The 21,779-nt window shown below is 41.3% G+C and overlaps 1 protein-coding gene across 1 annotated transcript in view; it reads left to right on the top strand.

Moving 5' to 3' along the window:
* DOCK8 (dedicator of cytokinesis 8) overlaps positions 1-21,779 on the top strand; it is a 140,775-nt gene that overhangs the window by 99,264 nt on the left and 19,732 nt on the right. Inside the window, 11 exon segments of the mRNA XM_030566193.1 lie at positions 1,013-1,168; positions 3,338-3,477; positions 4,677-4,846; positions 6,813-6,961; positions 8,496-8,678; positions 9,794-9,929; positions 11,602-11,689; positions 17,170-17,266; positions 18,381-18,515; positions 20,387-20,539; positions 21,237-21,395. Coding sequence (XP_030422053.1) covers positions 1,013-1,168; positions 3,338-3,477; positions 4,677-4,846; positions 6,813-6,961; positions 8,496-8,678; positions 9,794-9,929; positions 11,602-11,689; positions 17,170-17,266; positions 18,381-18,515; positions 20,387-20,539; positions 21,237-21,395 — 1,566 coding nt within the window.

Here is a 21,779-nt window from a genome sequence, read left to right on the forward strand (position 1 = left end):
GGCACAAAGTGGAATGCTGCTATGAGCAGTATTAATTTTTTCATAATTTACCAGTGGAAGAGTCCCTGTATTTGGAGGCTCGCTTGCTGTATAGAACAGATACCCCCTTCTTCTAGGCATACACCTCAATCTTATGAAGTCACAACTGTACAGTGTTTGAACAAAGGAGCTTGGAGGATTAAGTGGGAGAAAATGTTTGTGCTGACCCTGCTCCTCCTCTGACATACTCTGGCTACATTTCTGCAGATTTTTCATGCCTCTGCTTCCCTCTGGACCATGCCACATGGTCTTAAATTTAAAAAAATCCATCTCGAGCTCTAACCTCTTGTGTTCTTTGTGAATGGCTCTGCTTCAAAATCCTGCTGGAAAAACACAGTATAAAAATGCATGACGTCTCCATTATTTTCATACAAGTTATTTGGTGCTTCTTTATTTTTTTCTAATCTTGTGATCCATATAGCCTTTCATGTTTACTAAAAAAAGGCCAAATTCTGCCACTGAACACATGCACAACTTCCATTGAAGTTCACAACTGTTTTGCCACAGTTTCTGCTGTGGCATTGCACTGGTGAAGGGATCTGACAGTACTCTTGGAGCAGTGTGGTGCACCATGTAGAAGCAGATTCCTTTGTTTAGTTTGCCACAGGCGCAACAGAGTTTTTAAAAGTTAATATTAGTATGCACAAAGGTGTGTGTGTTGGGGGAGAATCCTTCAAAATTACTTTCTAGACAAGCTTGCTAAGGCAATTGCATTTTTTCTGGAAGGAAATAATAACTGATCTTCTCTTGGGAGGTCAGCCAAGTACAAAAACACCCCCACTAAACAGAGAATGCCTAATGGCTGGAATCTTGTTAAACACAAGAATCCAGTGAGCTTTTTACAGTCTGTTACTCTGCTCAGTTACTTTTATTAAATTGGCTGATTCTATTTTAGGAAGAGGATATTTCTCTATGTGTACATCTAAATTACCTGTGCTTGTCACATGATATTTTTGTTTTTTTTTTTTTCTAGCTGTCAAACAAGCTTAATACCCTCCCCACCCTAATTTCCATGAGGCTGGAGTTCCTAAGGATTCTCTGCAGCCATGAACATTACCTCAATCTGAATCTCTTCTTCATGACTTCAGTGTCTGCGCCGGTGTCCCCCTCTCCCTCTCTGTCATCACAGGTAGGCATCACTCAGTCCGTATCACATGTCTGACATCCTGATGTGAAGTACGTATGTGGAGAACTGATGGTCTTTCCACTGCTGCTGTATTCAGCTACTTAAGTCAGGATACATCAGTCTATAATCATCAAGAGCTATGAGCTCCCTTTTGTAGAAAAGGGGCAGAAAGGACTAATATCAGCAAGATGTTACTGTGAAGGTGAATTACACAAGTTCATACATATCATGCCATGCAAACGTGGGGGATATTTTCAGTAGGCGCGGCTAGAAACACCTATTGAAAAAAGCTATGCACACCCAATGTTCAGCAGCAACTGTTCTTGTGAAGATGCAGCGCACGGTACTATCAGATAGATGGCAACATCTGTTTGTGAGGGTGATAGCATATGGAAATATGCGGCAGACTTTGCATTCTGAGCTTTTGCACACGCTCTCACTGCTCATCTTAAGTGTACAGGCAAGTCAATATTCATTAAGGCAACAAGTTTTTTTAAGGTCCTTTCTGATCATTAAAATAAATCTTGAGGCTCTAAGAGTCAGGATTCCCCAGAGTTGTTGCTTGAGGCTCATTCTTGACATCGAACAGTTGGAAATGAAATTCCACTACTAAAAATACCAAGGAACTGTGCATAACTATCAAAACTAGTTACTGCAAAGCAGAGCCAGGCAGCTACCGCTTAGAATCGATCTTTTCCTTAGGCAATATCATCAACTCTTTCCTCCCTTAGGAGTCACCCTCGAAGTCCAACCTCGAGCCATTGGACTTTTTGCTGCTTTTGCATGATTTGCTACAGTAGCTGGCCACCAATTTAGTAACTCTGCTCTGTCTACAGGATAGTTGCTAACTTGAGTGAGATTTTTCAATAAGAAATGTTGCCTTGGGGATAAATCTTGTGGAATTTTTGTTGAGAGCTCATATATGAAATTCATTTAACCGGATGCTCCATGCCTCTGTATTACTGCAAACAAACAGCTATGCCAGCATCTATATGGCAGCTGAGATAGGACTGCTCTGTAGGGGTTTCATCCAAATTCAAGTCTGCACTGTCCCAGAGTTTAGGCGGGGTGTTCAGCGGTGGGGTTTTGATTCAGCCCATTATGGAGCTAGGGGTCAGCCATAAAGTTGGGATCTGGTTTTTACATGTTTATTTTCCAGGAATATTCAAGCAAATTAGTTTATTGGCAGAAATATTTTCAAGTGAATATTGAAGAATATGAATGAAAAGCAAATTCTGAACTTGTAAACCTAAGTATTTGCACTGGAAACAGATTCTAAGAGTTATGCTCACCCAGTTGGGAAGAGAAATGTACCAAGTGACTTATGGTTCAGATCCACAGTTACAGTTGTGGAGCTGATAGCACAAACTCAGCAGCAACTCTGCTGATCCTGGTGTGGCTGTGCATCAGCCCTAACCATATGTTACAGCAGATTGAAGGCTGCTCTAAATTACACTTGCTGCCAGCAACCCCAGACTGAGACTCCTAGGATACAGGAAAAGCATGTTCATACTTCCTTCTTGTGGGCCACATTTCTGTACCAGCCATGGAAAAAGGGGGTGCATGTGGCAAAGAAGTCAGTATGCGGGCTCTGCACTGGGATGATCTTCTCACGGTTGGCTATGCCAGCTTTAGGGCTGATTTGTGCCAGCAGAATGGTACAGACTCTACAGAGCAATCTGAACACAGGGTTGATTCTGGCTTTGTGTCCTGTTCAAACTAACAAACACAGCTTGTTTGCATATCAAACACTCACACTGAGCTGCTCATGCATAATTAACATAGAGGGTTAATCATAGAAAGTATTCACTGAATAATTCCTCCAATCAGATCTGAGAAAATTGTAAGCAGACAACTGCAAACAGTAAAAGAGGCTAAATTCATTGAATAGATTCCTCTGTTATAATCACATACTCTGCTCTAGCTTTAAATCATTCAGCATAGCTCTCTATATTCATGGAAAAATTTTGCTTCAGAGAGATTTTGCTCAATTTGATAGATAAGCTTGACATTTTTATTATACATTCCAATATTTCCCTCAGATGATTACCTTGTTCCCATGTTGTATTCAGTCGTTTACAATAGAACAGGCTGTTAGCTGTATTCTCAGTGAGTAGCAATATTATAGTATACATTTGATCATCCACTAAAACACCTAGTACACTTTTGCAGAATTCAAGCTCCTGCTCTAGTTTCCAGGATCAGAAAATTGCCAGCATGTTTGACCTTTCAGCAGATTATCGTCAGCAGCACTTTTTGGCTGGACTGCTTTTCACCGAATTGGCAGCTGCACTGGACACGGAGGCAGAAGGGTAGGTTTCTCAGTTTTTAAGAGGATTTTTTCTGATGACCCGGTGATCAGAGATGTGGGTTTGATTTTTAGGTCCAGCCTCTTGTTTTCCATTATGAAGATTCTACAAAGGCAGTATGGTCAGCATAGCAAGAGAGAATACCACGTATTGCTCCCTCTGCCTTTGGAGTAGAATTGATAGTGTTTCTCTGGTCTTGTGTACCCTGGAGAATGTTGGTATGTTACCTTCCATGTGCATGCTTGTAACAAACAACATGTTAACCTCCATGTGTATGCTTGTGACAAATATCCACTGCAGAATTGCTTCCATGGAGCCCAGGCAACCACCCCACCATTTGGAATAGACTTATTTTGAGCAAGGTGAACTATCAAGTTCTCTGTCTAGGAGGGCAGCTGTGGTGATATAAAACCATAGAAAAAATAGGGGCTAATGTATGGTACAAGAAACATATGGGGCAACTTCTTAAACAGGAGAAAAAAAGTTCTGTTAGAAAGGATAATCTCTCTTAAAGATGACAGATCTTTATGCAGAGTGTGATGAATACTAGACCTCCAACATCTTGGAACGAGCCAGTTATGTACAGCTCTTACCGCTTCAGTCAAATAAACATAGTACTTTCACCCTGTGGGTAGTTACTTAGGGGTCACTTTGTAATAAGGCAATAGTACGATTGCTTTGTAGGCAAAATGTTCTCCTCCCGGTGAATGCATGTGTATTATTTATATGCGATAGTGCTAAATAAATATGGAGCAAAATGTCATTGGGAATTTCACATCCCATCAGTGGGAATTTCTCTTGCTCTTAGCAAGGTGAAGCCTTGAAAACACTGCTGCCTTCCATCATTCTGAAGGATTTGGTTAGACAATTGCTGTGCTTGGCCATTGCAAGGATGTGACATGTTTCTTTAAATCCATCCCGTCCCCCCCATCCACACCCCCCGTTGAAATTGCCTGGGACAGTTTTCCCTATTGGATTACTAGTTACCAGTGATCATTGCTTTGCAGGTGTGAAGTCTGTCATCTGGATCAGGATTTATGTAGGGAATGCAGGCTGAGATGTTACTCTCTGGTTATAGCATAAGCGATTATCCACAGAATATTTATTAACTTCCTCCGCCTCAGTCATCTCTCATAGCCTCTTTGATCCACATAACTTGTATGTGTCTCAGTAACAGAGCTAGTCCTTGTTTGCGCTGACAGAATCAGTAAAGTGCAGAGGAAAGCGATCAGTGCTGTGCACAGCCTGCTGAGTTCCCATGACCTAGACCAGCGCTGCTTAAAACCAGAGGTGAAGGTCAAAATTGCTGCCCTTTACCTCCCTTTGGTTGGGATCATTTTGGATGCACTGCCACAGCTGTATGACTTTACAGGTAAGACATTCTTTTCTTCCCTTATTTGACCTCTCAAAGTGACTTTATTAAGTGAGTTGACAAAATGTAAAAGAGATTGCCTTAATTACTGGAACTCCAAACATGCTGGCGAGGGCATATGTTTCTTTAATTAAAAGTAAGTTGGATTTTCAAGTACAGAAAAATGTTTATTCAAATACTATGAATTAGAAATGGTACAGAAATAATTAGGTGAGCAAATGATAGAGCAGTGCTTTATTTATGCATAATGATATCATTGTATAATTAATAATTATTCTGATAGATGGCTAACATATAAACATGGCCCCTACCATGGAAGGGTTACAAGCTAATATTAAGATATAAATGGGTGTAACAGACAGTGGCAAGGAGAGTAAGGGTAACAATGTGATGTTGTTACATTATTTAGCTAGTGCGCACCTAGATGCGTTGGATTCTGTTCGACTTTTTTGTTTGCCCATTTTTATGTTATTTATTTAATTAGGAAGTATTAACAGGTTTACAAACAGGCTTGCTCATTTTTCTGTTATTTGTTAGTACTGTTGTCATGGTACCGTAGTTAAAAGGAGCATTTGCAGGCAAATGTAACCAGCAGGCTCAAGAGTTTAGAGTAGACTTTTTATCCAAAATCATGAAACTACAAATACTATTCTAAATCTTTAATCCTTCTAAAAAAATATTCTCTATGCTGTCTAATTCTGTCATATTTGACTTCTTATGAATTTGTCCCAGGCAGCAGTTTGCCATTTTTTATTAGAGAAACCAGCTATTTATGTTCTATTGAAAGAACAACGCTGTGCTACTTGCAGAGGTGCCATTTGTTTTCATGAAAAATTCAAGGCAGCAAAGAAAAATGTATAGCTGTTTTGAGAAATACAATTTTTCACCAGTCATGAAAACTTTTTGTACATGTCTGGAATAGAACAATAATATTCGGAACTTCTATTACCACCTGCCACCCAAGAGTATTGAAACACTTGACACACACTGTTTAAACCTTACCATACTCTGTTAATCTAGGTTTTATCCCTATTTTGTAGATGAGAAAACTGAGGATAGCAAGGATAAGGCCTAAACATTCAACTGTGTCCACTAATTTGGGATGCCCACTAATTTTGGAGTGTCTAAATTGAGATGCCATGGGCTTAGTTTTCAGAGGTACTGAGCACATTGAAATCAATTGGAGTTGCTTAGCACCTCTAAAAACTCAACCTTTGGTATCTTGAGCACTCAGTATTAGAGGAGCTTGTAAACATTAGTTTAAATAACTTATTTGCTCAAGGTAACTCAGAAAGTCTGTGGAAAAACTGGGTATAGACGTGAGGAGTCTTGAATCCTAAACCCATCTTTTAACCAGTAGGGGACGTCTCCTCTGTCAGCAGTTGCCAGATTTGTACTGTATTGTATGTGTGAGAAAGGCAGTTGATAGGCATGGATGGCAAATGTGGGTAGCCCAATGTGCAGCAAAGCACGGGATGGACTAAGATTTAAGATGTTGTATATGTATTTCTGTGAGAATTCGCCACCCAAGCACAGCTTTGGTGATAATGCTTAGTAATGTAATGTCATTGAACCTGGCATTGGTGATTTAATCCAAGCAGTGCAAAGCACTGGTTTGACACTACAGTTCAGAGCCATCTGAGATCCTTTAGTGGCTTTGCCTCTGAAGCATAAATCAAAGTTACCAGACAGCAGGAGTGGGCTAGAACAGATCCTTCTATCCTTGTGTTTATTTGTATAACCTGGCAGTCTGCTGGTGGTGGCAAACTGTCCAGTTAATCCTATACCTCTTTCACCCCCACCCCCCACTTCTCCTTTCCCCTTCAACATAACATGCAGTGGCTCTCATGGAAATGCCAGTTGTTTCATTAGCCAAGAGGAATACAAGACTGTGGAACTTGGTAATATTGAGACAACATAATGTTGGATTATTCTGTGCAGAGTCAATGGGGCATTTCAAATTTAGTTTCAGAAGCCCGCAGTGGGAAAGGCCGTACAGGGAGCCCAGATGAAGACCAAGAATCTTCAAACCCAATCAATCAGTCTGTCGCCTGGGCCATTGCAGGGAATCAGTTCAACCTCTTAAGGACTTCAGGTGCACCTCTGTCTTCACTGGTATGTCTGTGTTGCCTTGCCAGCCTTTCTTTCTGGCAATATTATTTTATTATCCTCTTTCTGAGGTTATCCTAAACCTTCAGAGTACTAGAGAGACAGGCTTCCTGCTTTCAGTTCCAGTGCCCGGCCTGGAACATCTGGGAGCAGCCACTACAGGGAAAGACCAGCTTTGCCCCCATATGTATGGACTGGAGGGGGAACAATCAGCAGCCCTCTGGAAATGGAACATGTGTAGTCTGGTCAGCACTTAGGAGCTGTGAGAGGTTTGAGCATTCTTAGTGAGGATGGAATCTTTGGAGATTTTAGCTCTAGCAAGTTTCTGCTGTGCATGTACAAAGTGCAGTTTTTCAAAGGATTATAAAAATTGGCCAAATTTGGGTGGATTTTGACAGGGGTGGCAAAAAGCCATATGCTGCAGCCCTACCAAATTTCAAGTCCCTGCTCCAAACCATGGGGGAATAGATCATTTCAAAGGAAAGGTTGCCAGAATTTTTTCAGATGGGTAAAACAATTTATTTTCCCCATGCCTCATTCTTGGAATTGGCTGAACCATTTTGGCTGGAAAATAATAATAATAATTAATAGTTAAATAAATAATAAAAAGCCTGAATCAGACACCCATCAGCCCAAATGGTTAAAGTTTGCCAAAGTTATAAGCAACTGAAAATAGGCCTTATAATGGAAAATGTCAGACAATTAGCCCAACCTATGATAAAGCTTTCTCTTACATTCTTCATGCATTTGCACAGGTTTACCTTTTGTTGCTGTTTAGTGTCGGTCTCACTTTTGTAAGCCAGCATAGACAAAAAATGGTTTCTGTTTGCATTCAAATGTTCCTAAATCCTTTTAGTATCAAAATAGAAACATTTTATAAATCCATATAAGGCAATATTTTCAAAAATAATCATTCAAGTAGCTGCCACAAAATATGTGCACACTCACAAAAGGGTCATTACACCTATAAATTGGTAAATGTGTGCCTAGTAGACACTTAGGTATATAAAAGTGTATTTTGTGTGCTCAGTTACCCTGACTGCAATCATTCCTTTATACAGGTATGGAAATATTTTTGGGGCACAACTTGTGGTAATTGTTTTTAAAATGTGACCTATACTTTATGGCCCAGATTTCCAAAATTGCATGGATGTATCTGTGTGCACAAATGATCACTGAGATGTGTGTATCTGTGTAAACACATGTTACATTACAAAAACAGTAGGAAACACAACAGGAAAGTCCTTAACAATTAGAGAATTCTATCTGTACACTACAGGCTAAAAAATCTGATGTACGGATAACTACCAACCAATGCCCCTTTCTCTCTCTCTCTCTCTCTTTTTTACACACATGCGCTTCCTGTCTACACAGCCTCAGCTGTATATTATAAATACTGAATATGGAATAGATGAAGCACTCTCAGCATGAACTATGGTTTTGATACAAAACTCCACCAGTATTAAATAATATTACTGAACCAGTGTGACTTCTCTCATTTTTTCTCCCTCTGTGGAACATGCTTTTTATCTGTTTCTAGCCCTACAAACAGTATAACACATTAAGCCCTGATACTACTCGCAACCTTTTGATCTGTTTCCTCTGGATCATGAAAAATGCTGAACAGAGTCTTATTCGGAAATGGATTGCAGACCTTCCATCCATGCAGCTGAACAGAATTTTAGATCTTCTTTTCATTTGCGTTTCATGCTTTGAGTACAAGGTATGTGGAACTTTTCACCGATGCTTTGTCACAATTTTCTAACAAACTCTAATGAAATCATTCCCCGGCAACCCATAATTCTGTGATTGGAAAAGGTTAAACTGGCTCTCTTGTCATCCGATCTTCACCGTTGTTAGGGATGAGCAGACTGATTCAGATAAAATAATTGACCCAAGCTTTTGAACAAAGCTCAGGTTAAACTTTTTATGAGATCCTATAATGTTGTTTTAAATTATTTATTGATTTCCTTTTTGTGTGGCTCTGAGCTTCTTGCTTCTGAATAGAAGCAGGAGAGCCAACAGTTGTGCAAATGGGTCTGTTTTACTAACATTGCTCTGCAGAGATATTCGGATAAGGAGTCAGGCTTTTGAATCTATATAGAGAGAGAGAATAAACCTCCAGTCTTTGGAGTTTCACCACCATACATTTTTACATATTTCTACAGTTCAATTCCTTTCCTCTTTCCCTCCGGAATATAAGTAGCCTGTGGGAAGGTGAGTTGGGGTAGCTTCTTTCCACACACTCTTTTTTCTACCCTTTACAGGAAGCCATGGGAATGGAAGAATGGTCTTGTGGTTCAGGCAAGGGTCTGAAAGTCAAGGCTCTTATCAAAGCCACAGATTGCCTGTCTGAACCTGGTCAAGTAATTTATGCGATGAGCTTGTTTCTTCATCTGTAAAATTGGAATAATGCTACCTACCTACTTCACAAGGGGTTGTGAGGCTAAATACATTAACGCATGCAAAGCCCATTGCATAGAAAATGCTACAGAAGTACAATCTATAATGGTAGCATAACAACAATGGGGCCCTTTGAAATGTTGGAGTGTCTTAAACAATCTATCCAATTCCAGCTTTCTCCTGACTTCCAGCTATCCCTGTGTGCTTAGAAACAGTACATACACTACCTCTTTGACAGTGTGCAAGTTGCTATTGTACTTTGATTGTGTGTGTCCTATGCCCCTCTGATAGTGTTCAGTGCCCTCTGCCTGATTTGGGGACTGTAGCGACAGCTTTGGTAGAACACTTTGGACTAAGAGTTAATTTGACTATATGTACTTTAAGAGGGCTGCTCAGAAACTGATCACTGAAACTTTCTTTCTCATGCATATCCAGGGCAAACAAAGCTCTGACAAAGTCAGCACCCAAGTGCTTCAGAAATCAAGAGATGTAAAAGCCAGGTTAGAAGAGGCTTTACTGAGAGGCGAAGGAGCCAGGGGTGAAATGATGAAACGCTGCAGGACACCAGCTGGTACTTCCCCCCCTCCCCAGTTTTTAATTTAATTTTTATCAAAAGACTTCAAGCACGCTGTGGATATAAATGTTTTTCCCTTGGAAGGCAATAAAAGCACCAAAAACCCCATTCTTGTATTTCTCTCCCTTTCCTGCCCTTGCAGACGTTTCTGTGCTTTGCTGTGGATAAATATGTTTTTTAGCTTTCAACATATATAATATGTGAGCTCTTCTTATGCTAGAAATATGCAGTCAAATTATCTCAAAAAATCACATGTAATGTTTCTTTGATTCTATTTTTTAAGTTATGCATAGTCTATTAATAAAGGGTGAGATACTGTCAGTTGCCTTAGGCCCAAAAATATATGGAGAGGCATTTTATGCAATTGGAGACTGAGTTTCAGACAGACCTCTGTCCACTCTCTAGTTTTGTGGAAATATGATTCATCTTTGTTGCCTCTCAGTGTTCTTATATGTGATGCATTCCATCTATAAATTAAAAAAAGATTGTTCTAACTGCTAGAACTGAGGGGATCTGAGAGTCAAGCAGGGTTATGTTGACTTGTGCATCATTGCCAGTAAATATATTTTTTTGTCTGCAATGAGGATCCACTTAAAAATTGTGTGGATGTTGCCTAAGCCAGAATAGATTCTAACTCACTCTTCCGTAGTTGTATTGACTCTTCATAGCTAACAGGAATGAAAAAATAGTTAAAATATAGGGCTGTGCAGGTGGGGATGTTTAATAGAGAGATGCTGGCTCTATGGTACATTCACCCACCTCCAAATCCTATGGTCTCTTTGCCATGAGGATAGTATTCCTTATGGATGTATGGATCAGAGGAGTGGGTGGAGCCGGAGAGCAGCTGTTCTCCAGCAGATTTCTAAGACTTGTGAGTTATTGTTGTTCCAAGCAACCTTAATTTCTGCTGGGCCTCACCTGCATCTGCTACAGTGCAGTCACATGGGGAGGCTGTCAGGAGAGAGGAAGACTATCTGGGTAGGTCTGTGAGGCCACTGGGCCTTCATGAGTGTTCTGAGATTGGCATCTCTGTGTGTCTAGGGATTGCACTCCCTACCTGCTCCATACAGAGCAAATCCTGCTCCTCTGATGGATTGATGAGGAGCGTGAGTTGAAACTCACAATGTTTCCTGCCCCTTATATGGGTTTTCCTGTTTAGGGGATTACATGGCCCTTTATTTTATCAGAATCAAAAGCAGAAAGGATCCAGAATATGTAAGAAGAGCATATCTGTAAGGACATTCCTTTTTATATAGTTGCTTTTCTGAATATATCTTTCTTGTAGGAGCAGAAGGAAAAAAGTGTGTATGCTTCCACAAGTAGTCTGTGTGCACACTGATGTCATTATATTAGTGCCCTCGTACAAGTAAGAAACATGACAATGGTTTTGAAAATATTAAAAATGAACAGTTGCTTACACAGAGAGACAGTCAATTTGATTCAAAATGGATTTTTAATTTTCTAAGGCATGTGTAACAAACATAAATGTATAAACCCAGATTTTAAAAAAATTATTGACAATATGCATTTACTCGTGTCCAGGAGACTTAGAGCTGGGAGATTTGAAAACTGTCTGTTGCAGAAATGTAGATCCTCCTGTACGATTTGATATCAGAATCCAGATCACCCCTCTGTACTTTAATTTTGCTGACATATGTTGCACTCTTAGGGAATGACAGATTCCCAGGGTTAAATGAAAACCTACGATGGAGAAAAGAGCAGACTCAATGGCGGCAGGCAAACGAGAGGCTAGATAAGTAAGTCGTTTAATAAATTTATATCTCTTTTACCAGAACTAAGCTTATTTTTCCCAGGATGATTTTATTACAAAATCCGCAGCTTCAGTCCAGCCCCAGCCTTCAGAGGAGAAAAGAAATCAGAAGTGATTACCTAGCACAGTGGTTTTCAACTGTGGTCTAGTGACTCCTGGGGGTCCGCAGACTATGTCTAAGGGGTCCACGAAAGGTTATTGTTACCATAGAACAGTGGTTTTCAACCTGTGGCCTGGGGTCCTGTGGGGGTCTACAGACTATGTCTAAGATTTCTAAAGGGCTCCGCACCTCCATTCAAAATTTTTTAGAGGTCTAGAAATGAAAAAAGGATGAAAACCACTGATCTAGCACAAGGATGCTGGATGTTGCTGTTACACAATAAGGAGATTGTTAATGCTTGAATGAGATGTTTACCCTGTTATCTAGCGTTAATTAACTGCATGAGTGACACTGGGTCTCTGATGCATATACTGAAAACCGATAAGAGGGGTTTATATGACTTATATGGTGGTGTAGCTATAGCTACTTTATATATACAGCATGGTAGTGCATGCTTAGTCTCATTAAATGGAGAGCAGTCTGGATCGCTTGCTAAGCTAGGTGCAAGCAAACAATAGGCATTTTAATACAGCTAAATGTAAATATGTACATCTAGGAACAAAGAATGTGTAGGCCATACTTGAAAGATGGGGGACTCTCATCCTGAGAACCAGTGACTCTGAAAAAAGTTTGAGGGTCATGGTGGATAATCAGGTGAACATGAGCTCCCAGTATGTCACTGTGGCCAAAAGGGCTAGTACAATTCTTGGATGTGTAAAGAGGGGAAATCTCAGGTAGGAGTAGAGAAGTTATTTTACCTCAGGATTTGGCACTAGTGTGACCATTGCTGGAATGCTGTATCCAGTTCTGGTGCCCACAATTCCAGAAGAATGTTGATAAATTGGAGAGGATTTCAGAGAAGACCCACAAGAATGACTGAAGGATTAGAAAACATGCCTGAGGCCATGGCTACACTGGCACTTTACAGCCTTGCAACTTTCTCGCTCAGGGGTGTGAAAAAAACACCCCCCTGAGCTCTGCAAGATACAGCGCTGTAAAGCACCAGTGTAAACAGTGCCGCAGCTAAACCTCATGAGGATGTGGAGTATGGGCAGCGCTGGGAGAGCTCTCTGCGACCATACTCACACTTCACGCTCCCGCGGCAGCGCTTTGAAGTTTCGAGTGTAGCCATACCCTTATAATTATAGACTGAAGGAGCTCAATCTATTTAGCTTAACAAAGAGAAGGCTTAAAGGGGTGACCTGATCAGTCTGTAAATACCTACATGAGGAACAAATGTTTGATAACAGGCTCTTCAATCTAGCAGACAAAGGTATAACAAATTCTAGCGTTTGGAAGTTGAAACTACCCAAATTCAGACTGAAAATGAGGTATAAATTTTTAACAGTGAAGGTAATTAACTAGTGGAACAATTTATCAAGGGTCATGGTTGATTCTCCATCATCAGTAGTTTTAAAATCAAGATTGGATTTTTTTTAAAGATATGCTGTAGTTCTAAAGGAATTATTTTGGGGAAGTTCTGTGGCTATATTATACAGAAGGCCAGACTATATGATCACAGTGGTCTGTTCTGGCTTTGGAACTTATGAAATCAGGTGAGCAAAATTTGACCTTTTGTGTTATATTTTAGTTGACTTATATGCAAAGGGGGAAAGGGTGACATGTTTTTCCTGTTGCAAGTTGTAAATTGTGATTTGTGGATACAAATTTCTGTCACTCTCCAAAGTATGAATGCACAGGGAAAATAGATCAACTTAATCAACTGACTGCAGTGATTAATAATTGAATGTTTATAGTTATAGAAAACTGGCTTTTCATTAATCAATTATGATACTAACAGTACCTGCATGCTGTATGTGCCAAGCTTCTATAAATATAGCCATTTGGAGAGATGTCATTTTTCCATAGCTTCTTGTCCATTCTGAACCTGAATTAGATTACTTGAAAGGATTGCCTTTCATTCTGGCAGTGCAGTAGCCTCCCTATATTAAAATTGTAGTGACTTTCCATGATAATAACCTTTAGCTCCCTTGTTAATTTTGGCTTGGATAATTGGTTCTGTTTTACAGTGCCTGGGTTTTGTAAAAGCTGTGAAAGGTAACTACATTGTTATCAGTAATCATAGCTGGTTTTTTAAAATAGGTTTTTGGTTTTGGTATTCATTGGAATTTTAAAAAATGACAAATCCTTGTCCACTCTGCCTTTTGTTCATGTATCTCTCATTTCCTCATGAAAATCAATTTGACTCAGTCTCTTACTGCAGTATTTGTACAGTCCAGAGGTTGTTGGTACAACCTAGAAATATTGGGCTAAATAATGTAGCAGTTATAACTATGGAATGAAATGCTGATTAATATAATCCCCTTTTTGAAAACAGAAGTTAAAATGTTGGGACCAAATTTTGTGGTCCTTTTCAATCTTTCATAAGTAAAATTCTTATAAAAGTAAATGGGTTTTCTCCTTACTACGGCAATAGGATTAGATCCTTAGTTATCCAATTGCCATGTTTAGCAGGAGTGGACCAAGGAAGAGCAGAACTGGGGCTTATGTATCAGACACTATCCCTGCTCTGTAGCACAGGAATGGGACAAAGGCAATTTTAGCCTTGGGGCTGCAAAAGCACTCTTGGGATAATTAGAGATGAGGATTCTGTTTGTCAATGAGATTGTTTATACACAAATTTGCACTGGTTGAGCTAAAAAGTGGTGGAAACCCCTGTGTGGGAACTCTTCTTTTGGTTTAAAAGTGGCTTATTATGGTTTAGCTTACAGCCATTCCTAATTGATTTAAGCTAAACCAAAATAAACCTGGCTTAACCTGAAATAAGTGTTCAATACAGCCTTTTGCACTGGTGCAACTAAATCAGTTTAAAATCATATCTTTAGTTAAACCTGTGCAACTCTGCATGTACACAAGGCTTTTATATTTGTATGACTGTGTCTACACTACCGCCCATGTCAGCAAAACTTATATCACTCAGTAGTGTGAATATTCCACCCCCTGAGTGACAAATGTTACACCGACATAAGCACTGTCGGCAGGAGAGCTTCTCCTGCCGACATAGCTTATGCTGCTCGCAGGGGTGGGTTTTTTGTATGCCGACGGGAGAGCTCTCTCCCATCAGCACAGAGCATCTTTACCACGTGCGCTGCAGCCGCACTGGTACAGCTGAGTTGCTGCAGCACTGTAAGTATAGACATGGCCTGTGGCACTCATCACTGTGCGACTTGTTTGTCCTTAATGATTTAACCAGGGTTTTAACACTTAGTGCGTTTTCCATTGGAAAACTATTTGCACATTGTCATTTTTGTACCCCACAAGGCATTCGGGAGGCGGTTGGTGGGCCACATGTTCAGGTTCACGTATGCTGACACTTGTCCTAACTTCTCCTTGCCCCACCTGCCTTGAAGTAGATTGTAGTCACCATTATAGCCTAAGTGGAACGTCAAGAGAGAAGTCAACCAATCGGAGCGGCTAATGTCTAGGGAGTGAATTATCCAGTGGTTGCTGGAAATGGTTCAAATGAACATGTTGTTTGTTTAATTTGTGCAGACTTCACCGTTATTTAGCAATACATGGCCTGATTATTGCAATTGCCTCCTGGCAGGGCTTCTCCATCATTCCTGGCTTTGAATAAATGTGATCAGTCAGTTACACCTGCCCTTACTTCCCTACCCTGGCAGTCTATAACACTCTCAAGATGACTTGAAGATGCCCATGCTGGTCTTTACTAGCTGAGATTTCCAGCCTCATCTCAATATAAATTTTGAAGCAGATCTAGTAGAACATTCACAGAAAGCAAATTGTAAATTCACACCAGATACCAGATGGTAAGAGTCACTCATGCAGCCAGGGGACAGAAACACACCACATGAGCGATGAGTCCTGTCAAAACAGCTCTGATTTCACATACTGAATGCTCTCAACTGAGAGCTTGCAAACTTACTGGAGCCCAGGAATAATAACGAATACAGTTGAGCAAACCACCTTGTGTTCCTGGGTAACTCAGGGTCAGCAAGTAGATGAACTTTGTCATTTTTCTGGTTACAAATAATTCATCAGGCTCAAGTCATCATCCTGCTGAGAGATCTAGAGGGGCTATGTTCCAGACCTCCTCCCTGAGCCTTATCATGTTACAGGTTTGCTCTTTGACCCACCATTCCCTCATCTCCTTTTAGGGATGCCACCATCCCTTCTTAAATCGACTGATGATGGTGCCTTTTGCTGTAGTGGCCTCAAGGGTATGGAACTTGCCGCCTGTTCTCATCACCTCAGTCCATCCCTCCCTGGGGTGGGGCATGGCATCATTTTATAAATATTGCTCATTATTATTATGTTGTGGTGCCAAAGGAAACTGCATCCTCTATTTTAAAATATTCATCGGCCTAGTTGTAGAGCTTTTCTCGGGGATCAATGGTATAGATCAGTGGTTCTCAAACTACGGGTCATGACCCAGTACTGGGTTGCAGAATGTAAGGCACTGGGTCACGGCAGCTCTGGTCAGCACCACCGACCAGGCCATTAAAAGTCCCACCGGTGGTGCTACCCAGCTAAAGCAGGCTAGTCCCTACCTGTTCTGACACTGCGCTGCTCCCCGGAAGCGGCCAGCAGCAGGTCCAGCTCCTAGGTAGAGGGGCCACAGGGCCCCGCATGCTGCCCTCACTCCAAGCACTGGCTCTGAACTCCCATTGGCCGGTTCCTGGCCAATAGGAGCTGGAGGCAGTGCCTGTGGGAGAGAGCTGCACAGAACCACTTGTGCACCTCCACTCAGGAGCCAGACTGGCTGCTGGCCACTTACGGGATGCAACGCAGTCCGCAGTGCCAAGACAGGCAGGAAGCCCACATTAGCACCCCCACTGTGTCGCTGACCAGGAGCCACCTGAGGTAAGCCCATGCCCCAATCCCCTGCCCCAGACCTGAACAACCCCTCAAACCCTGAGCCTCCCCTGCATCCCAAACCCTGCATCCCTGGCCCCACCCCAGAGCCTGCACCCCCAGCCTAGAGCCCTGACCTCCTCCTACACCCCAAGCCCCTGCCCCAACCTGGAGCCCCCTCCTGCTCCCCAAATCCCTCATTCCCGCAGCCCTCACCCCCACACCCCAACCCATTGCCCCAGCCCTGAGCCTCTCCCACACCCCAACCCCCTCATCCCCAGCTCCATTGGGTAATGGGCAACAACAGTTTTCTTCAACTGGGTCGCCAGAAAAAAAGTTTGAAAACCACTGGTCTAAAGTACCAGTTCCTCCTAATTACCCAGTAGTCCTTATGAAATGCCCTTCAGCAAGGTGGTTGTTGCTTGTCCCTATGGGAATATTCAAAATGCTGTCATTTTTATTTTGCACTGGTTTATACAGTAGGTTATTATCCAAATAATGGGGTACTTACTATATGCTTCTTTTCATAGAACAAAAGCTGAGCTAGATCAAGAAGCTCTGATCAGTGGAAACCTGGCTACGGAAGCTAATTTGATCATCCTAGATATGCAGGAGAATATCATCCAGGTGAGAAACTGCACGGCCAACTCTAGGCCAGTCTCGGCACCTTGGATGCCAAAGTGAGCAGGATTCATTTCTTATACATTTTAATTAAAAAGACCTTGGAAACATTTACAAGCTGAAATAAATAGAAAATGATCCTTAGTTATCCCAGCATGTTTTAAAAAAAAGCTAAAAACAAGGGCAAACATGGCATCTGTTGGTGCAAGCCCCTTTCACTCAGTGGGGTTGCAGCAAGTAACTGAGAAGAGACTTGGCCCTGGTTATTTATAACAGTACTTGAAAACCAGTTTCAGTGGGCTTTAGAGGGAACTGGTGTTTCACAGCTCTAACTGAGGAAGGTGAAGGAGAGAAGGATCTTCATTTTTTTCAGGAATTTGTCTGAGGATCTTAAACATTTGGGACTGGCCTGGCCTGATGGACTTGTGGCATTGCTCTGCGTTGTCATGTGAGATCTCGGTATTTAGTCCCCAATCCTACAAAGTGCTCTGCACAGGAGAACCTTTATGCCTGCTTGGAGCCCTGCTGGCCCAAGGGTCTGTCCACTTGAAGCAACTTGCCAGATCAGGGTCTTAACATCCAAAGGAGAGGTCCTCAGCCAGCATACAACATTACAGCTCCACTGAAATCAGTGGAACGATGACAATTTATGACATCTGAGGATCTGCCTGCTGGGATGCGAGCATGTGGAGGCAGTGCAGAACACCTTGTATTCCTCTGTAACCCCTGGCATTAGAAAAGTGACATCCTTCAAACCGAGTGCCATATAGGCCTTTAAAGCCACATAAAAAAGACTCAGACAGAAGCAAGATTGTGAAAACTTGGGGCTTTGAGGGTGGGTATAGAAATGTGCTGAGTTCACAATGGATAGGAAGGATCCTTGGAACACTGAGAGGCACAGGGAGGACTCCTCTTTACCTTTCTACCCCTGATCCATGAGAAGTGACTTCCCCATTCCTATTTCGTAGGATAAAACACAGTGTGGTGAAGCATTTTGTTTGCAGCCTTCCAGGGATTCCAATCTTGGTCTCCTGGACAATAGAAGAGAACTTTGTTCCCTATGCTTCTGTTTCCTGTTAGCTTGCCTAGTTACATGAATACTGTTCTTCTCTGTGTGTAGGCAAGCTCGGCTGTAGACTGCAAAGATAACCTTTTGGGAGGTGTGCTGAAGGTCCTGGTAAATTCTCTCAGCTGTGATCAGAGCACCACATACCTGACTCATTGCTTTGCCACACTCAGAGCGCTCGTTGCCAAGGTAAACTCTTTAACATACTTGTTTCTGTCCTTCTGGTTAAGACATTAGGGCCACATTTTCAGAGTGGAGACCCAATTGCACTTTTGCATCCATCAGAACAGGTGTTGTGTACAGACACGCTGGTGCATGCATGGCCATTCATGACTGCACAGGGCTGTCTGCTTCCACTCTTTGGGAATATTGTTGATAACATGGATGGAAAAACTCAGGTGGAATAAAAGTATTGCATTGTTTTTGCTCCCAGTAATGTATCAATGAACACAGAAAATGATACTGATAAAAATGCATAGCAAAATTCCACCCAAAAGGACTGGTTGCTTCAATTAAAATGGTTATTTTAATTTTCAGGAATTTGATTGTGCTGTATTCATGAATATAGTAGAAATCAGATTATTACAGCCTCAAGACTAAATTCTGATCAGTTACACTGATGTCAATCACCTGAACTAAGTGGAATTCTTCCATGTTTAAGCACATGTAATTGAGATGAGAATCTGAGTTTGTTGGTATATTTTGTACTATTATTTTTTCTAAATACTAACCCAAATTATCCCCACACTTTCCCCAGTGCATCCCCGCTGAAGTTAATACAGTTTCACAGGAGTAAATAAGGGCAGATTTTGGCCTACTGTCTTTATAACATGAATCTTACCAGATTTGTTATCTTTTAATATAGAGTCCTAAGAGAAGAGCCTCGTTCAGAATATTTTAGCACTTGGCAAAGGAGTCATTCTCCTCTGAAAAAGAATTTCCGAAAAGGATTTGTGAAGATCCTAAATGTAAAAAACAAACAAACAGGATAATTGTGCCCAAATTAGTCTCTGTCTTCCATTAAATATGGATAGGCAGACAAGCTTAATGATAGGGTAGTTTCGTGAGTAGTTATGAAATTCATAAAGTACAACGGAAATTTAATTATCTTTGGAATCTTCCAATTAAAGTGATTTATGACAGATTTCAGTAATAATAATTGGTGTATTTTCCAATTAACATGACTTGGTACTGTAATTTATGAAGCAACCATTCTGATTCTTTATAATGCACTATAGGTGCGTGCGTGTTGCTTTATAAACAAAGGAAAATGATGGCACCCTGTGCCAGAGAGTTTGCAGTGTAGATTAGACATAACACAGCCAGATAAGACAATGAACCAAGGGTGGAGGCTCAGAAAGAGGCACACAAGGGTTGCAACAGTAAGAGATAATGGGATGTGTTTATTGTTACATGCACACCTTCTAAGTTCCTATCTATGCACAAACCGTATATGTGTATCCATCTGTATTCTGTTTAGAATGTGAGCTCTTCAGGGATGTTGCCTTCTTTGTATTTCACAGTGCCAAGCACATTGTGGGGCTACCAGAACCAATAACAATCTTTGTGTCTCAAACCTATCATAAATCAAAAGTTTGGAGCAGGGTCTGGGATAGAGGTTAGTGCTGGAAGTTTTGGGGAGAATAAAATTGTGTGGTGCCAGGGGTTGGGGTGCTAGCAGGATGTGAAAAGATCCAATCAATGGTAGTTCCATATTCTCAATGCACTGTTGGCATATTTCTTCACCCCTTTGTGTTGGTGTGCTTAAAGTCTGGAAATACCAACTCTCACAATCTTACTGCAAATCTTGCCATATTTATTGTTTTGCTTAAAGCTCCTGGAGTCATGAGATCATCTGAGAATTGTAGCTTTTGTTTTGTTTTTTTTAAGAGTAAATTTCTAGCCCTCTTGGTCTGGAGGAAAGACTGAGAAACTAGAAGCCAAATCAAAAGAACCACAAACAGTATTGTCTTTAAATCTCATGATTTTTTGAGCCTGACCTGTGACATTTGAATGCTTGGGGTTGAATGCCCTGATGGTGTCTTCTTTGCCTCTCTTAGTTTGGAGACTTGCTGTTTGAAGAGGAGATGGAGCAGTGTGCTGACCTATGTCAAAGAGTTCTACACCACTGCAGCAGTAGCATAGACATCACCCGAATTCAGGCCTGTGCTACCCTTTACCTCCTCATGAGACACAGTTTCAGCTCCATCAGTGTAAGTTATTAGATACAGTAAAGAATTTGATGCCATTCTTTTGCATTAGAGTTTAAAAGCAATCATAAAAATGATAACAAATTGAAAAGATTTGTGTGTAAGGAGGGGGTGCTGTGCTTTTGCAGGCAAATCTCTGAGGCACAATTCCCACCCTGCTTGCCTCCTGCTCTGTGGGTACAAATGATAGTTGTTTGTTTGCTGGCCTATATCAGCAGCAAATTACAACATTCCCACTCCCCCAACATCTCCCACAAGCTCAGCTGCACAGGCTGGCTCATTGAGGAAAGGGAGGCAGGACTCCACCTACTCATTATCCAGCTGTTCTGATGGGGTGTAGCAGGTGCGCATAGCTCTCATACACCTATGTGCCTGGACCTAAGGTCCAGGTGGCATGTGCAATCATGTGACAAAGGGGATTCTTGCTTCCTCTTACAGTCTGCATAGATGCATAGCCTAAGACACCATGTAGCCCTAAGGTATTGACATGTAAAGTACTGGGCCAAAATGACAGATGGCATAAGCTGGTACACTTGGCCCATTGTATTTAAATAAGTAGAAAAGATGTGAGTTTACATCCCAAGAGCACACAAATTAATAAAAATGTCTGGTGCCTGTGGCAAATTAATACATTTGAATACGTACACCTTGTAGCTATTGCATGGCCTTTTTTTTTTCTTTCCACTCCCTACCTATAAAGAATTTTGCAAGAGTAAAGATGCAGGTAACAATGTCCCTGGCATCTCTGGTTGGTAAATCATCTGATTTCAATGAGGAGTACCTCAGAAGATCCTTACGAACCATCTTGGCGTATGCAGAAGAAGATATGGACATGCAGCCAACCATGTTTCCAGTCCAGGTTAGGCCTTTTGTGACTTCTGATGCTTCTTTTCAGGACGTCCCATCTTGAGATGGGCTGGAACGAGATCTCCACACCTAAGCATTCCTTAATCAGAAATACTGAAAATTTGGGTGCAAATGTTGCTGCTTGGGCCCGTCTCTAATTTAATCAAGGGCCACGCTTTTAAAATTAGAACAATCTTGACAATATCTAGGATGTCTGGGATAAAAGCTGAGCATAATTCCATGGGACAACCTTACAGTGGTCCAAGTAGAACTTACTGTAGGCTAGATTCTTCTCTTAGCTATGTATACATGATTCCCCAGTAGGAGCTACATCCATGTACAGTATCTGAGACTTGAATTTGTGTCATTACCATAGTACTGCCAATCTGAAAACATA

This window comes from Gopherus evgoodei, chromosome 6 (genome assembly GCF_007399415.2).
Source record: "Gopherus evgoodei ecotype Sinaloan lineage chromosome 6, rGopEvg1_v1.p, whole genome shotgun sequence".
NCBI classification, from domain to species: Eukaryota; Metazoa; Chordata; order Testudines; family Testudinidae; genus Gopherus; species Gopherus evgoodei.